The 18,017-nt window shown below is 45.6% G+C and overlaps 1 protein-coding gene across 4 annotated transcripts in view; it reads right to left on the bottom strand.

The window, feature by feature from the left end:
- Positions 1–5,923: 5,923 nt before the first annotated feature.
- IGF1R (insulin like growth factor 1 receptor) overlaps positions 5,924–18,017 on the bottom strand; it is a 172,320-nt gene continuing 160,226 nt past the window's right edge. For all 4 annotated transcript variants that reach the window (XM_057415075.1, XM_057415153.1, XM_057415233.1 and 1 more), the window contains exons 19-21: positions 16,664–16,793; positions 12,520–12,654; positions 5,924–6,770 (exon numbers count right to left, since the gene is read on the bottom strand). In XM_057415075.1, coding sequence (XP_057271058.1) covers positions 6,404–6,770; positions 12,520–12,654; positions 16,664–16,793 — 632 coding nt within the window. In that variant the 3' untranslated portion in view covers positions 5,924–6,403. The remainder of the gene's footprint in view (positions 6,771–12,519; positions 12,655–16,663; positions 16,794–18,017) is intronic.

Here is an 18,017-nt window from a genome sequence, read left to right as displayed (position 1 = left end):
TGTAATCCATTAAGCCAACTGCCCTAGACAGTAACGTGAAATGACCAGCTAAGATGATCCCACCCCAACCAGAGGGCTCTGGAAGACCAGGATACTGAAGATACAGAACATTCCTCCAACTCCTTTATTCATTTGCTGTATACTGGGACACAAAGCTTGGGCGGGCGGGAAGAGGGACAAGCCACGGATTGGACAAGTTCGGGATCCTTTTTGGCATATCGTAAAGCTAGCTAGTAAACTGGTACCGTGAAAAACAACTGATCACAGACAGACGCACCCATACACAGACACAGGAAAGTGCCCTTAAATCATAGTTTAGGCATTTATAAACTACAAACATTTTATAAAATTATTCTATGTACTTACAAAATGCAATGGAACATTGAATTAGTTCTTGTAAACCAGATCTTCGTCAACTGACTACCCGTAATCTACTGGACTTGAAGCCCTATTGAAAATGCTAATGGATTACTGATCAACAGAACACAGAGTAAAGGAAAGATGAGCACGCACACATAGGCACACACACAAACTCGTGATAGTCTTCAGGTACTTGCAGAACAGACCAACTCTACAGATTCATACAGACTGATGACACCACCAACTATTAAACTCCTGGCAATCCATTTACCCTTCCAGATGGGAAGCCCAGAGGTTTAGTTACAAGTACCAACGATCAGAATTGTGATACCTGAGCTCCGATGCTGTCCCACAGATGAAGCTCAGGAAGCCACCTCAAACTTCTGCCAAGCCCTGTGTCTTTGTAAATACCCATTGCCACATCCTGCTTCCATGCCTCTCGGTTCTGATCTACCTGGCCGTGCTCAATTGCAGAGGCTGTTCATCTCTGAGCAACCAGTCTCTGAACCAAGGCATCCTTTGAAGCCCTCCTGCCTGTTCATAGTTCTGTATCTTCAGCACCCCTGGCCACTAGTGTTGTTTCTACACATCATTTTCAAATCCTTGTCTGCACAACTACTCGTGGGTTAAGTTGCAATATCTGGCTTTTATCACTGGTTAGTAAGGAGCGGATCCCTTGCACCTTCCTCCGCTGTTGTTCAGCCCAGTGATTAAATACATGGTTGACAAACAAAATAAGAATAACAGGAAACAAGTGTTACTTGTACTAATGGAATGAAAAGGGTTTAAAAAGATATATATCTATAATATAGATATACATATGCAGATATATATATGTATATATAGATATATATGTATGGAGTTATACCAACAATAGGAGTGTTGTTCACTTAGACTCTGATTGTGCCCAACACCCCTCAGCAGTTCCCAGAGGACCCGAGAGCAGTCCCACCTGGTGACCAGTCATCCTGGGCAAACTGGGCTTTCATGCCTTTGTCTTTCAAGACCAAGAGGAGCATCATCAGTGTGCACACCCCTAGAGCCATACATCGCTTTGAACCAGCATCAACGAGCAGAGGCATCGCGCTGGGAAAGACGGTGCACACCGGCTGGCCTCGCGCTTCCCATCACGCTCGGCTTCCGCGGCTGCTTTATCACTCCCCTGAGAGAGCATCTTATTGAGTACCACGCAGCTGACACTTTTGTGTTCACGTGCCTTTGCAACCAAACCACCTTCTGTGCCACCGAGCAGCTGTTAAAATGCGAGTCAGGGGAGCACAACAGCCGAGCACCACACTCGGAGCCCCCGCTCCCCGCAGCAACGCCACTGCGTTACCCTGCTGCATGAAAACATCTTGGTGCCGTCTGTCAAATGCTGGTTTTCAGGGCTGGGTGGGCTTTTGTTTGCAATTTATAAACAAACTGGATTACTTTCACTTTATTCAAACATAGCTGAAGTTCTAAATAAATTTTCCATACCAGACAAGCCAGTGGTCTCAGGGAAGAACAACATTACAAATCGTATTATGACTCTACCAAGCCAACATTAATTCTCAGTTGTTCACATGCACAAACAACTTGATTTACTGTCCAAGGGAAGTCTGCATGAAAAACCCATGTGAATAAAGCTATTCAAAACGCACAAAACACAACAACAACAACAAAAATAGGCTATGGAAACAAACAGAACAAAAAAGGAATTAAGCTTGAACTGCAAACACAGAACGCAATGGTATCATGAAGGTGGTTTGGTCCAGGAGAGCTGACTGTCATCACGCGTGCGGACGTGATGTCGCGCGACTGTCTTCTACCGCAGTGCTTTTGGAAATGCTCATCGTGATGGGTGCTACGTCATTAGTGTTGCTTCCTAATGCATCTTAAAACCACCTACATACAATTACAAAACCCAGGAACTCGGACAGTTTTAACAAAACCCTCCTAGCCAGCTGAAAGATCTGAGGATCTCCAGTTGTGGTAATCAAATATGTGCAAGAGAGGGGAACAGCCACTGCACCAAAAGGTCACAGGAGCCTCCTGAAAAACAGAAAACCAACCCCAAACTGGTAAACCCACTAAATCTGGCTGGTTCCTTAGGGCTAGAAATGCTCCCTCCAAAGGCCAACTCTACAGTACTTTAACCACAGCGCTGTGCATTCACACAAGGCTGGGTACAACTCTAGGAGTCAAGCACCACATTATTTAGATACCACAGCCAACACCTGCACCACCAGCTGCCTGAGCTGGAAAAAGAAACCTTATACATCAAGTTGATGGCAAGCTCGTGTTAGTCCTGTGTGTTTGTAAACCAGTGACACGCTGTCAGAGGGCGGTTAAAGTTTGATGGCTGGTCCATCAGAATCCACAGTTATCTGAAGCATATAAACAGGGGAAGAAAAGGGAAGTGAGTTTTTACTGGCACGTTAAAAGACATCAATTCAATGTTAGTTTCAGGAAAAAAAAAATCATCAGTGCTCTCGTATCAAACAGAAGCAGCAAAGATCCGAAGCTGTAAACTCGATGTAGCAGTTATCACCAGGCAGCCTGGGGCAGGTTTTTTGGTCAAGCCAGCAATGCTGTTGCTGTAAGAGCCAATTCATTTTTAGGTGCTGATTCAGCCAAGTATCTTTTTGGTGCTTGTGGCATCTGAGGGAAATCCAGCAGGACTGAGCCCATTCTGCAGGACAAACAGCAAGACCATTCCCTTCACTGCACAATTATTCTGGGCCTTCAGACATTGTCATCAACCCATTTCTGTAACAGATTTCATCAAATACTCATAATTTGAAGTCCTCATAGCAGGTCAGCTGTGTCTCTGCTCATCAAACCATGCAGCGTTTTGTTCCTGATTTGAGGACTGACAGGTTACCACGCTAAAAAGCCCTCATGTTTCCTTCAGGAATGGTCCCCTAAGGCAGACAGCCCTGGGATTCCTCCTCACAGTAATGAATGTGAGCCAAAAAACTGGAAACACTCCTTGGAATGGAGGCAAATGTTCAGAAGTGACCCTTTGTGACAGGCAGTGACTGTTCCCCTCCAGAACCTAGAGCATGTGGTATATGGAGTGAGAGGTTACCAGTATCAACGGCATTTATTGGCTGCTGAGACATGTGAGATGTATTCTTTTTTATATACACACATATAAAAAAATAAGAGTGAGGTAGATAAATGTTTGAAAAAAATCAAAACCTGTCCCCCTGTCATACTCAAAAACCCTTATCTCAGTATTTAGATTTATTATGGGGCATCTCTACAGTGATTTAAACTGATATCACAAAAATAAATAAAAAATCCTACATAGAATACCTTCTTAATTAACTTTTTTGTCTTTTTCATTTTTAAAGGGGAAAAAAATAACTATGGGACAGAGGCAAGAGAAGATAATGGGACCTAAACTACACAAGCAAAAAGCACTACAAACTTTTTCAAATCTCCAGTCAAAACTAGCAATCAGTCTACTTGAATTCTTTGTTCTTACTCAAAAGATTGAAGCGTTTCCATCCCAGAACCACCTCTTCACTGCCATCGTTTGGTTGGATCAGTGCTAAACAAAGGCTTAGATGCTGAAACTGACGTTAAGAGGAGCAACGGGTATGACTCGGTGGTTGCAGACTTTCTGGTGGCCCCCTCCTTCCCCTGTCACCACGGCTTCTGCAACTGAACAAACAAGCTTACTCGTTTTCCTTTGTTCTGAGGTTTGGTCTATGATTTAAGCAACAAGCTTGTACTTGCACAGGTTTCCATAGCAGCCAACACTGAACTGTTTGCTAGCCAAGCCACTGGCCCCAGCTGCACTCTGCCCACCCAGCCCCACGGAAACGGCCTGCTGGGTTCCAGTTGGTTTCGGTGTTATTTCTCTTCCCTAGGGTGCAAAGTGCAGCCCTGGTGCCCTCCATGAGGGCTTCTTCATGGGGAAAGTGAAGAGCTGGGGCTTGCTGGAGCTTCAGTGGCCACCCTAAGGCTGCCTGGCACCACCAGCTGCAACTGGTCCGGCTCTTACTCACGGGGCGGAAGGGTGCAAAATCGTCTTTGTAAAAACCAGTGACCCAAAAGCCTGGTGTCTGCTGCTGCACCCAACAAATACAAAACAAAGTACATACATATGTGTGTCTGTGTGGGGGGAGTGGGTGTGGGGATGGCAGGTGGATGCGTGCTGCAACCAAAACAAGCGGGGAGGGAAGGAGGGGAAGGACCCTTGTACAACAATGACTATAAACACTGAACAAGAATGTACTAACTATTAACCTTTTTGTTTTTTCTGACCTGAGTTTGTATCATGCCTTGCACTGTAAGAGCCTCGCACGCTGCCTGGGCAGAGGAGAGTGAGAAGGAAGGAAAAAAACCAGGATTTCAACACACCACAGCACTGCTCGAGTTGTTTCCGTGCAGGGTGTCCCCTCCTTCTTTCTCCATGTCCCCCCCCTCAAAAGCCCACACAGCCAAGATGTTGTAAAACAACCAATGGAGAGGAGAGAAAAATCAAAAGCAAAATAATTAAAAAAAAAAAAAGAAAAAAAAAAGAGGAGGAAATGTATTTATAAAAAGGCATTGAACAGTTCATGGCAAATCATATGAAAGGTATCAGTTACTGGGAAGGAGGAAGTAAAGAGTTACACACTATAGTACAAAGCATAAGAAAATCTGTTGAAGTGGGAGGGGAGGGAAGGAGGGCAGACCTGAAGGTTCTCATAGATTAAATCCACAAAGATAAAGAACAAAAAAAATAGCAGCTTTTTTCTGTACAGACATATAGATGAGTATCTGAACCGTAAAAAAGTTATAAAAGTGACACAAAAGACAATGTGTATGCAAATGATCCATGGTCTAACATAGAACTGCAAGACCCTTCGAGAAGTCTTAATAATAAAGAGAAAAGGTCAACAAAGCATCATGTACTTGAATCCGGTCACTGCTGTTTTGTGTCTTCTCCAATCGCTGTTTCCTGCGAGCCTGTGCGGAGGGCAGGCTGCCCCGCCGGAGACCTCGGCCGCTTCCTTTCAGGCTTCTCCTGGTTCGGTTTCGGCGTGCGGTTGCCTCTTGTTGTGTACGAAACGCACGCGTCGGTTTAGCTCACCACTGCCAGTTTTGTCCAGAATTGGGTGGGATGGGGGCACGGCGGGGTGGGGGGTGGGGGGGCTGTTTCTCTACCCCATCCCTTTTATCTTCTCCATCACAAGAAAATAAAATAATCACATTTTGTCCAGTTTTGAAACAAAGAGCTCGACAATTTCATTATTTTTTGTTATCTATTTTTTTGTTTTAAATACCAGTGTATGGTTGAACAGAACGTATTGGTCAGGATCTCGTTCAGACAGAGCAGTTGGTTACTGTGCTCCTTCATGCCTACGAAACAGAAACGAAACAAAACAAAACCCCAGAAACCAAAAAACCAAGAGAGTTTGGGTTATTTTTTGGCAAAATTTGGCAGCGTTGGAAATGGGAACAACCTTGGACAAATGAGGGCCCTTTTGATTCTTTGACGTGTTCCTAAAAAGGTTAAAGAGCAACGTTAAAAATCCAGTCTTTCTGTCAGCTGAGTTTTCTTTTTGTGTGGGGTTTCTGTCGGGTTTTATTCTATAAAGACCTACGGTGTCAGGCAGGTGCTTGGAGGGTCCCGGAGCCCCCCCGGCCTGCGCTATCTTTAATCTGATCAAAGTGCTGTACGGCTGGACTTGCACGCAGATATGTTTCCCATTATGAAGCAGAGAGAGACAGAAAGAAAAGAGAGAGAAAGGATAGATAGAGAGAAAGACATCAGATCTCAAGTTTTCTGTCGCTATGAAGTGTTAACATCAGTTTTAAAAGGCCAACTGTGCGCCCCATGACTGGAGTCCTGGACTGAAACAAACATCTGCTTGCGTATCGGGCACAGAAAAACACGACAACTTGTTTGACTGGAAAAAAGGGTTCTCCCAAGTGCAGCTACGGCAGTTCTGAAGATCCACTGAGGTACAGTAGGCTGTTTGAACACATTGTGATTTCCTTTCTTTCTTTCTTCCCCCAATGCAGGTGTTGCTCCATGTTGTGAGATTCTGGCTGGGAAGGATCAGCAGGCCGACGACTGGGGCAGCGGTAAGGCCCTCTCGTTCTTGCGTCCCCCGTTCATGTGCGCGTACGGCTGTCGCTCCTCGAAGCTGGCCCGAAGCACCACCACGCCTGGGCCGTTCTCGGCTTTGTGTCCTGAGTGCTTGTCAGTGGGTTGGAGGGTGGAGGAGGGATCTAAAGGAATGCTCTCCATGTTTTCAGTCTCCAGGTCAAGCTCCTCTGTGTCCGGAGGCTTGTTCTCTTCACTGTAGAAGAAGGAGACCTCTTTGAACGCTGGGTCCAGCTCGTCTTTAATGCTACCAATGATTTCCAGGAAGGAGGGCCTCATTTTGGGGTTGTACTGCCAGCACATGCGCATCAGTTCAAACCTGCACAGGAAACACACAGCAAAACCATTTACTGAGGTGTTCTACAAGCTCTGGCTGGAGCCCAACCAGCCGTGATGGAATCGTTCAATTCCGGAGGAAGACAAAGTGACAGAACTTTTATAGACCAAGATCCCCCTGTCCCATTCCAACCGTCTTCCTAATCACTGATTCGAGTATCTCCTGTCTCCACCTTCTCCACTCTCACTTGCCCACAGAATCATCTCATGGATACCTGACATCCAGAAGCATTTTTCCTTTTATTCTGACCTGGTATTTCTCTCTTCTTCCTCCAAGACGCCCTGGGCTCACTCAACCCATGCAGATACATGGCAGTGCCTCTCAGAGTCTCTTTCCCAACCAATCCCTATCAATACCGTCTTGGAAAACATTAAGGTAGGAAATGCATGTGAAGTAAAGCACTGCTTCTTCCCCCCCCCAAAGGAGAAAATGACATTAAATTAATACTAATCCCTCAAAGACACTCTCCCATCTTTTGTTTTAGAATTACACTGTTTTCATTTAGGGCCAGGGCTGCATTAATATTTCACGGCGTGTGAGATCATCTGTTTGAGCACATCCACGATTAGATCTGTACAATGTCCCATGCTGACAAAACAAAACCACAGAATGAAACAGTAACACCTCCATAATGAAAACAGTGTTTTCATGACGCAGCAAAATTGGATATTCCTGAGAGATCGCCCTGAGCTTTAAACACAAGAAAGGGTTTCACTGCCTGTAAAGGTGGAACAGGGCTGTCTTCTGTTACAGCCCAAGTAATAGGACATATTTAAATAAGAAAAGGGAGACTGACATTAATTCTTTGAGCCAATCCCATGCGTGTACACAGCAGTCAGGAACGTGCTGCGTGCAAGGAGTCACCACTGGCCAGAACTACTGCTTTCTGTGCTGGAGTGAGAATGGACCTAAGAAAACACCAAGGAAAAATCTCTTGGTTAAGGTAACACAGTGGAGATTCAATCACGGCTCTGACTTCCCTAGGGCCCCAGCACCAGCAGGATCCCCTCAACCTGCCTGGCCACATCCCACCCCTGCCAGCACACCAAAACATCCAGCTTTGGTTCTATGAATCAACAATGCCATTTCCCTCACCTCCACAGGTTTCCCAAGAGCAAGCAAGCCATTCTGTGTGATGCTTAAACCAGCTCTCACCGCCTCGTGCCCCAGCAGCCAATTACTGGAGCTCTGAATCAGTGTGGAATGTTTCATTTTTCACTTAAAAAGACAAAACCAATAGAACACGAATTCACTGCTTTTTCAAACAGCACCTGGCTCCATCACAGAGCGATGTCTGAGTGACTCCAGAGCCCCTGCTCCAGAGCAAACCTTCCAACAGGACCCTCACTGGAAAACCCTGCACTCTGCAGCCTGTTGCTGCCCACAGCAGGGTCTGGTGACTCTGGGAACCCCAGCCTGAAACAAACCAAAGCAAAGAAATGCCCTCCCCAAGGAATATAGTCCTTGAGGAACACCGCTGCATTTCCCATCGGGTGCACTAGACGTGAACCCGCAAAGAGACTGAACGCTGCAGTGCTTGGGATGCAAACACTGCTGAGAGCACTTCAACCCCAACAAAATCAATCTTAACCCGAAGTGCATTTAAAGTCACAAACAGTCCTGCCAGACTCAGCTGGCACCGCTCTGCATGAACCATGAAGGCAGCCACCTGAGCACGGCCTTGTGACACCCGAAAGAAGCTGGCAAAACCAGTCTGTGCTGGGAGAACTGCCCCGGCACTCAGCGCTGTACTGTGACAGGCATGTAGACATATAAACACTGTTAAACTATTGCTTGGGTTTGAGTCTTTAAAAGATCTTTCACAGCGAAAGTGAAGCCAAGCTATAAAACTGCACTATACCCTCACCCGCGGACGGGGAGGAAAGCTTGAGACATAAATACATAAAATCCATTGCTGTTACTTCATTGCTGTTTCCTTTCCAGCTGACTGCTGCGTCCCTGAATAGAAGTGGGAACCGGAGCCAAGAACACTGGATATTCGCTGGCGCTTCGCCCTGAGGCCTAAGGGCAATGCTAAGGAGATACCACAAGCAGTGGAGTAATGCATGTGACATCAGCACAAACAAGGACATGTGATGTTTCTTTTAAGCCATTCCAGGTTTAAAAACCCAACAGAGTTCCCATAAAAGGATTTCTTCCCCCTTTTTTTAACTGTGTGGGTTCCAGGCCTTGTTTACATGATCTTCAACCCAAAAACCCAAACCCTTTCCAGCAGGCACTGGAAGAATTCACACACTGTTAACACCACCTGAGCAGTTTTATACAGTACAGCATGTTGCTGACCGGTGGCAAGTAAGCTCAAGGAAGCTGGAGGCATTGTCATGATGAAAGGAAGAACCAGTGTGTCTCGTGCAGCTTTTACTCAGAGAACTGAGCAGAAACTGAGTTACTTTTTGCACCGACACAGTAGAAAATGGAAAGTTTCTACAGAAGCTGCGTTCCATCTGAGCGTGTGTTTGTGCTCTGCACCAGACTTGGTTTGGTGGGGAAAAGCAAAGGGCCTCCCCTCTGCTGCTACACGCTGACATTACCTCTGCAGAGCAGACCCTGGTTTGCAACCGAGCGCTCGCCAGGAACAAAGGGAACATCAGCAATGCGTAAATAGTCTCGTCAGCTACAATACGTGTGGGGGAAGCGACTCTGCTTCAAAACCAGAGTGGAATTCCAGCCTCCACAACTGTTAAAAGCCCCATGGGAACACGCTGTCTGAGAGCTTCGGCTGTAACAAACCTTCTTGCCACGCAGCCATCACCTGATGAGCACTGCCGTAACAATGGGGCTACATAAAAACAGGACTTATTACACAGGAAGAGGAGAAAAACAGCAAAGCTTCTCCTGGCACTGTCTCATTGAACCATCTGTCTTGTTGCATGGTTCTGTCTGTAAAACCATGCAAACTATGCCAAGAGGGTGTAGCAAAAACAGAACTGAGTCTTGTTTCACCCTGTGTAAGAGAAAAAAAGCCTCTAGAAATACTGTCCCTTTTGTGCTCAGCCCTTTCACACAGGGATTTACCACCTCTTGGAACCACGAGACAACCATGCCATAAAATGCACCTCTGCACAAGCACCCGGGACAAGCAAGAACGTCTCCAGTTCTTTGTACCCTCAGTCTCTGATCCAGCTCAAAGCTACTGACTGGCTGCTACCAGGGGCTGGCACAGCACAGCCACTAACAAGCACGACTGGCATTGCAGTCTTGGGAGAGATGGAACGTCCAGGATTGCTCACACCATGCAGCATTCATGGAGGGGGGACGACAAGGAGAGGCCCTGATGAGAACTGCTGCGCTGTGGCTGGAGCGTGCAGGGCTGTGCCAACACTCACATCATCTGCAAGGTTAAATATAGTAGATTTGGTGACAGTTGCAGCAAGATTCTTCTCTCTGTTCTCATCAACACTTCCCCATAGAAGTCTACCAGCTCCACCTGTTCTGGAGGTTTCTATATGTCAGCACATGCCCCTCTCTTTGCAGAAAGGTAAAGTTCTGGTCTGCCCCTACTTTTAGGTGTTTCCAAATCAAACTAATTTAAAGGAAACAGCATTTCTGCATCTCTAGCCTCAGCACATGAGACGCAGAACTGCAGTTCCTGGCTCCCTTTCTCACTTTCTTGCAGTACCAAGCACAAGAAGTGCATCAACTTCTCTGCATTAGATGGACTTTGCTTTCTAGACATCTTGAGTTAACACTGAGTAAATATTAAAATATCAGAGACCTGTTGGTCTCCACCAGTAAGAACCTGGGCTGTCTGAAAAGTACCTTCCTCCAGCACAAACATGCCACAAAACCTGCCTTTGAACAGGATCCTTTACAAATCTCCACAAAAAAGAGGACCCCTTATTTTACAAAGGGTTTCATAAAGTGCTTGAAATATGAGGGGATGCATGGCAAGATCCATACACAACCTTAGGGCTCTCTGCAACTCTGCTACAAGCACCTACATGTCCATTCAGTGATTTTCTTGCTAAGTCTGGTGCTGAGGAGCAGACTATCAGACAGCTGGAGAGGGCAGAGGAATCCTGCCAAGGCCCAGGTCCCTGTCCCTGCCAGCAGCCACACATGTGAAGTTCAGGACTGGCAGCAGCTGTCAGGTTACAGAGCGTTACACAGCATCTTTACAGCATCTTGGGCAACCAGGATGGGAGAAAGGGAAAGCAGTGACAACACGCAGAGAAAAAAGCACCATAGTAACGCAGAACAGGTTCTCTGAATGCCAAATGCATGGAACAAAGGTGAAGATTATTCCTGGAGCTCCCTACTGTTATTCCTACAACAGCCTATTTGAATTACAGCAGACTTGAGTGTCTATCCTAAGGCAAAGACAAAACAAGCTGAAAGGGAGCTAGAGCAAGTCACAGTAAGCTGCTAAGGTCAATACATCCTTTCCTTTAATTATGTCTTCATTTTGGACAGACTCAGGATGTTTTATACAAAACTATCACCAAAAAGAAGACACCATTAGACTGGATGTGCCTTGGTTGTGAGCTGAGCCCTTGTTCTGACAGATCTGACCCCTTCGCATCCCCCTGTTCTTGCCCCATTTCTGCCCGCTCCCCCCCTCCATCATACAGCTCTGACCGTTCTAAACAATGCCCAGTCCATCGGACTGCCAGGAATTCTCCACAGCATCGTGGAAGGGAAGGAATGTGCAACGGAGGAATCACATGGCAGCTACACCTCCCCCTGCATATCCCACCCGCCCCCCTCCAACAACAAAACAACTCTGCCTGTCATCTGAAACCAAAGCCAGCGCTCCAGCCAAAAAAGCTCTTTTCCTAAGAATCCCAAGCAGCTGAGGCCCTTAAGTGATTGTATCCCTTCCGTGGGCCTCCAACGAATTTCAATAACTGCAAGACGCAGTATTTCCTTCCCAAAAGCCACTTTGGGAAGGGTATCAAAGTAATAAAGTCTGAACAACTGAAACCGCTGTACACAAAAGCCAGCAGAAGTATTTCAACAATGTAAAGCTAAAAACTGAAGCCTGCTGCACCGCACACCCTCCTCTGCTCAAGGCTTGGTATTGATTCTAGGGGCAGGCAAAGGTTTCTCTGTGTACTTCTTTCTGTGCTTACAAGAGAGGAAACTGTTAGCAGGGGAGATTTGTTTATCTCCATGTGATGAGCACTGTGACCGAAAGAGCAAATCCAACACTGCTTCAGACAAAGGAATGACACATCCCTTTATGTGGATGCTGAACTGAAGTTGGATCCCACAGAGTTCATGCACAACACATCTCAGCTCGGCCTATGCTCTTTTCTCTCTTTATGCTCAACAGAGTTACTTTAAGCAGAAGAGACAAGGTTTAGGCACAAAGCCTTCTGCTGTAGCAAATGTCACTTAGGAGCTTTTATTAAGTCTAGTGGGAGGTGTCCTTGCCTGTGGCAGGGGGTTGTAACTGGATGAGTTTTAAGGTCCCTTCCAACCCAAACCATTCTAAGGTTCTATGACAATTCTATTCAGGAACACACAGACTGGCTTTTGTTTCCTTATTAGAGGATATAGCCCAAAGTAAGATCCTGGCCACAAGCAAAGTTGTTTTCTGGTCTAAGTATGATAAAACACTAGACCAACAGAGACTGCTCAAGCAGCACCTCACATTACTATCACTCATCACTACCCCTTCCTGCAGTAGATAGGGCAGAAGAGGACACTGAAGGAGCCAGGAAGAATGAACTGTGCACTGAGAGCAGCGGTATCTGTGGACACTTACAGCATATCAGGACAGTTGTCTGGTTTTTCCAGCAGGCCTCCTTCCATCACAAAGCGGAGCACTTGTTCATTGGTCATGCCTTGGTAGGGCTGCTCCGCTAACGTCGCGATCTCCCACAGCACGACACCGAAAGACCTGGAAAACAAACCAGCACTTTAGGAAGCCAAGCAACCTTCGCATGGGTGCTTTTCTTACATGATGCAACTTCGGTTACATGGTTCTGTACAGGTCAATCAATAAAAGAGCCACCGCAAACTCACTGCATTGACCAGCTGCCTTCTAACTCAGAGGAGATCTAAGCTGTGAGCTTGGCTGGAGGGCTGGCTCGCATCTCATCTCCCTTCCCCATGGCTTTGAGTTGAGACTTTCGGCACACCGTGAGGTGGGAAGAGCAGGGGAGAAGTGGGAAGAACAAGGGAAAGGAAAGATGCAGGTAAGGGAAGAAAAGGTAATTTAAAACCCCCTGTTCCTATCTCTGTGCTTCCAGGCTGGACGCACACCCCATCACTAGAGTCCGTGTGGCTGGGTGCAGGGAATCAAGCTGCTACTTATCAGCAATACCTGAGCCGCTCCAATCCGATTTAAAAGCTGCATTTCCCTGTTACTGCTCCAGCGAACACATGCCAGGCCCCTGCACCTCTCATCTGCCTTACCACAGAGCAGGCAAACACACCAACCTCTGCTCCCCAGGCACATAAACACTTCTTGGGTAATACCTTCCATTTATCCCTCCGCTTTGGTTCCTGCCACGCTCTAAGTCAAAGGTGCAAAGTGAGGATCAAAGCGTTTGACACACAGCAGCAAGCAACAAAGCCAATTGTGGAAAGAGACACGGGAGAAATGTGAATGTTCTCTAGCTTCTTGTAACCAAGACCCTAATTTACTGCTTCAGGAGCAAAACATTTCAGCCCCCAGGAGAACCACAGTTATCCCCTTTTGCAACATGTATGTAACTCTGGTCTTGAAACAGAGCTTCTAGCTCCTTCCAACTAACTACAAAGGACAGCAGAAGTGAAACAAGAAGTCTAATAATAGGAATTGATTACTGGTGAAGAAAGCACAGTTATGTAATTGGGGAGTTTGGACGTAAGTATTGACACTTGCTAAAAATATCCCCATTTAAAATTAGCTTATTGAGCAGACATGGCTCAAACTGTCTGCGCTGAAGAGTCGTCTACTTTTAGAGCTGCTGTGCACAAGAAGGAACATCTAGATGTTGTCTTGTGTGGCTAAACTGCTGAGTCAAGCTTAGAGGAAAAACAGCACTGTTTCAATAGGGTATTGTTATGAAAACAGGAGTCCAGTATTATTAGCTGGTTATGGTAGAGTGGTTTTATCTTTCTTTCTCCACTGTATCTGAAATAGTTTGCATCTGGAGCCAGAAGCCACAAACAGACTTGCAATTGTCTGCCTTTCAGGGGAGGGAGGGACAGAGGGTCAGCTCAATGCTTTGGTGCCTTTGAAGCTGCTTTGATCGCTGCAGGAATAATGAGAACAAGCCTTGCACACCTACTACTCCTATTATCATAACAAATAAACTTATGTTGCTCCTTCAAGGCAACTGCCAGCTCAGAAAGAATGCAAGATGCTGAGGACTTATTTATAGACAAACACCCTCACCCTGAACAGGATTGCATGAAAACGTTCTCCTTCCCTAACGACAACAAAAACAGTCTTGTCTAATTACCTCATTCTCCCGTCTGAAAAGCAATAACAGAATGAACTGCTAAAGCAAAGCTTCACCCTTCAAAACCTCCAGATGCTCTTTCTGCAGTTTGCCATTTCACCTTACAGCTTATAAATCCTGCACTCTGACCACTCGCACAGTTGTCTCTTCTTGACATTCTGGCTTCTACAACTGATCTCGAAGAACGTGGAATCAGATGTCACAATATCCCATTAAACAGGCAGGAAAAGCAGTGTCAACGGTTTTTACTGTTTGACAAAAATAAATGGCCTCCAAAACAGCCAAGTTACATGGTTTACATGAAGCAACTTCAAAATCTGAACCAATACAAGGAGTCAGGGAGTTTTTCCTGGTGAAGAAACCTTCAATGCACGGTGTTTGGTCTGAAAGTTATTGGTAAGGATGCCAGAATGATCCTTTTAGCCACAAGCAGATCAAGTCAATAGAGAGTGTTTCACGACAGTGCTAAGTCAAGCTCTACTGCACTGGAATTCAGACTGGAATTCCTGAATCTGTAGCTGTGGATATATGTGGCAAACACAAACACAGACATGTTCTAAAGAAACAGCATATTCCTCATGTTGAAGCAGGGCTTTTGCACCTCAAGATAGCACACCCATGTGAACCAAACTGCTGAGTAAGTCACTTGTTACAAGTAAGGTGACCAAGAGGAACAGTGATATACTGATAAGAGCTGTGGACCTCCTCTCCATAAAGCACTTTTTTCCTCTTTATGCTTTCAAGTAAAAATCTGTCAGATTTTACTCCTCCTTTTAAGGTTTCCAATCTTACGATCTTTGCCACTTTGCTTGATGTGACTTCTAGCTAGGATATCGCAAACTGTCCCACTGATAAGCTGCAATATTGTTTGCTCAACCCTGCTCTGGACTGAGTGACCGATGGACGTCAAAAATCCTGCTGACACTGAAGGGAGAACTCACGTGCTTCCTGCAACAACTGGAGCACTGATTTACTTCTGACGCCTGATTTGGCGTCACATGTACGGGGTTTTTTGTTTGGATTTTGAGTTATGTTTGATCAGTAACGTCACTTCACAGTTCTGGGCTAAAGGAAAGCCTGTATGGAACAAGTGCAGTGCGTCACCCAAGCTGAACACCTCACCTGCTGCAGTCCACTTCTGATACAATGGCTGGGCTCGTCAGTTCCTGCTGTATGGTAAAAGAGCAGGCAGGTTTTGCCAGCTCCTCACTCCAGGCTCATTCTACACCCAGGGATTTCTAGTGATATATTCCAAATATCTGTCTGCTTTGTGAAGCCATTACAAGTCCCAAAGTTCTTTTACTGCAGGGGACTGCCAAAAGCATGCCTGGGCTGTTCTGTTAGATAAATGGCTGATACAGAGCTTCCCCATCAACTAAAGATGGTTGTTTTCATCTACTTCCAAGTCTGAGGGTTACTGGATTCACAAACAAGTTACTAGCCATGTGCAAAGGAAAATTTAAGCAGCATTCTGGTGCTTTGCTTTTTTACTTGCTGCACGATTCCCCTATGAACCCTTCACACTCAGAGCTGGTGCTGCGGACTACAGTCCACCAGCTCCAAAATCCCCAAGCTGTTTAAAGAAAGTGCAGTTTACTACTCGAATACCATTCCTACCGACTTCTAGACATTTGGAGGCAATCAGCTGCCAATTCTGGAAGAGATCAGCAGTAAAAACATCTTGTTAGGAAGGCAGAGAAGCCATAAAAGACAGAGTGTAGAGGTTTTGCCAGTACACGTTCATCTGCTGCCAAGTCCTCCCTACCTATCTGCAAAACCCTGGGGGGGGAAGTGTGCGAGGGGAATTGTTCCAGGGTATTATTTCTTCTAAGAAGTGTATTTTGAAATACCCTGAATGCTTCTATTAATAACTTCACAAAGACAACAACTGGGCAATGTGCTTTTAGAGGATAAACTATTTCTGCATCTTGCGGTATATAAAACAAGCCAACAAAGCTCCAAATGGAGAAGGATATACACAGGGGAGATCTCCCAAGGAAAAACCTGCTGGTGTACACAACCCATTTGAGGGAAAGGAGAGTTGTTATTTACACAGAAGGTTTTGATAGAAAAGCAGGTCAGTACTAGGAGCCTTTCTATATTCTTGGCAACTTTTAATGCTCCTCTTGAAGGAGGACAATTTGGAAAACAACAGCTTCCTCCTCCAGGTGAAGGGAATGTTTCTCATTGCACAACTGATTTTACAACCCACAGCAGGAAACATGCCACCACCTCCAGTGTGGGATATCCATTTATTTCTGCTCTCTGAGAGCAGAATTTAACCTTGAGTTCCTGACTTTGCAATGGAAATATGAAATACAAAGCAGAATGCTTCGCAGTGGGAAAAAGAGAGCTACTTCTGAAAAGACAGGAGAAGATGCACGTTTAAGTCTACTAAAACAAGAGGCTAGAAAGAAGAGGGGCTAAACCAGTCTTGCCAAGCCCCTTTTTTGTTACCAGACATCGGAGTGCGTGGTGAAGACTCCATCTTTCAGTGATTCTGGGGACATCCAGCGGACAGGCAGCAAACCTTTTCCTCCTTTACGGTAATAATCTGTCTCGTAGATATCTCTTGTCATGCCAAAATCTAGGAGGAATAAATGCTTTCAGAAGGTGCAAGTGTTTTGAGTTTGCAAACGTTTCCTTTATTACAAGCCACTGTAACCAGCACAGAATCACAGTTTGGTGCAAAGACTCTGCAGTCTCTTACCATGACCCTGCCCTTTACCTGCTGCCGTAGGGCTGGTTAGCTCCCCTCCCCACAAAACCAACTGACTTCAGGAGGTGAGCAATCGGAATGATTTACACATAAGAAGTTCCAGGATTTATGCTCGAGCTTTGCAGGAAGCCCAGTCTTCTGAAGGTCACATAATTCACTGATCTGCTCATTGAATTCAATGATTTTCTTTTCCTTTTAAAGTGTAAAGAGCTCCTTTAGCAGTTAATACTATTGTGTTTTAACTGAAGACTCTCACATGTTGAGGGAAATGCTTCGCTTTTTAATTCTCTCCAAAGGTAATTTGCAATTCCTCTACAATATTCCATCTCAAATACAACAGAGGATTCATTTCTGACTAACACAGGCCAATACTTGGTGTTGCATGTATGTCCTTAACTGTAAACACGCAAGCATTTGCAAGACTTGGATCTAACACTGCTCACCTCCTGACTGTAACTCAGACTTAGTCCTGCATTTTTTCCCTGTACAATCAGTTTGACACACACAGAACTGCTGGGCTTTGGACCAGCCTATTTAAAGCAGTTACTGTGTTTTCAGTAACGCAAAAGTTAATAGATCAGGTGGCATCAAATCTCTTACTCATATTAAATGCTGGCTGCTCACACAGCAGACTCAGGGCAAAATCCGTTTTATCAACAGAGACCTGGAGTTTCCCCTTGTTTGCTGGGAAAAGCGGAGTGAAAAGAGGACAGAATTCCTCCAGTTCTCACTCACAGTCTTTATTACCAGTCCATGGAAGTCATTATTACCAGGCTTGGATGAGTGACCAGCCACTGATCGTTCTCATTCCTTGTGTACTAGGGACACTGGTACCCTCTGTGATTATGACTAAAAAGCCCATCTGTGCAGCTATTCCATCACTCCCACACACCAGGGTGACTTTATCCTGGCTGAATGGAAAAATCTTTAAAGATGTAATGCAAATAAGAAACAGGCAATGAGCAGAGGGTAGTGTAGCATAAAGCTCTTCCTCTGAGATCTAAACACCTGAGCTGGCGTGCTCCAGTCAAGATGCTCCCAAACCATTTCTCCATGAAGGGATCTTCAGCACTGGTACATAAATGAGAGCAG

This window comes from Pezoporus wallicus, unplaced genomic scaffold (genome assembly GCF_028554395.1).
Source record: "Pezoporus wallicus isolate ANWC-B61680 ecotype Strahan unplaced genomic scaffold, APGP_CSIRO_Pwel_v1 contig_3952, whole genome shotgun sequence".
Classification (NCBI taxonomy): Eukaryota; Metazoa; Chordata; class Aves; order Psittaciformes; family Psittacidae; genus Pezoporus; species Pezoporus wallicus.
This window is presented reverse-complemented; position numbering and strand designations above follow the sequence as displayed.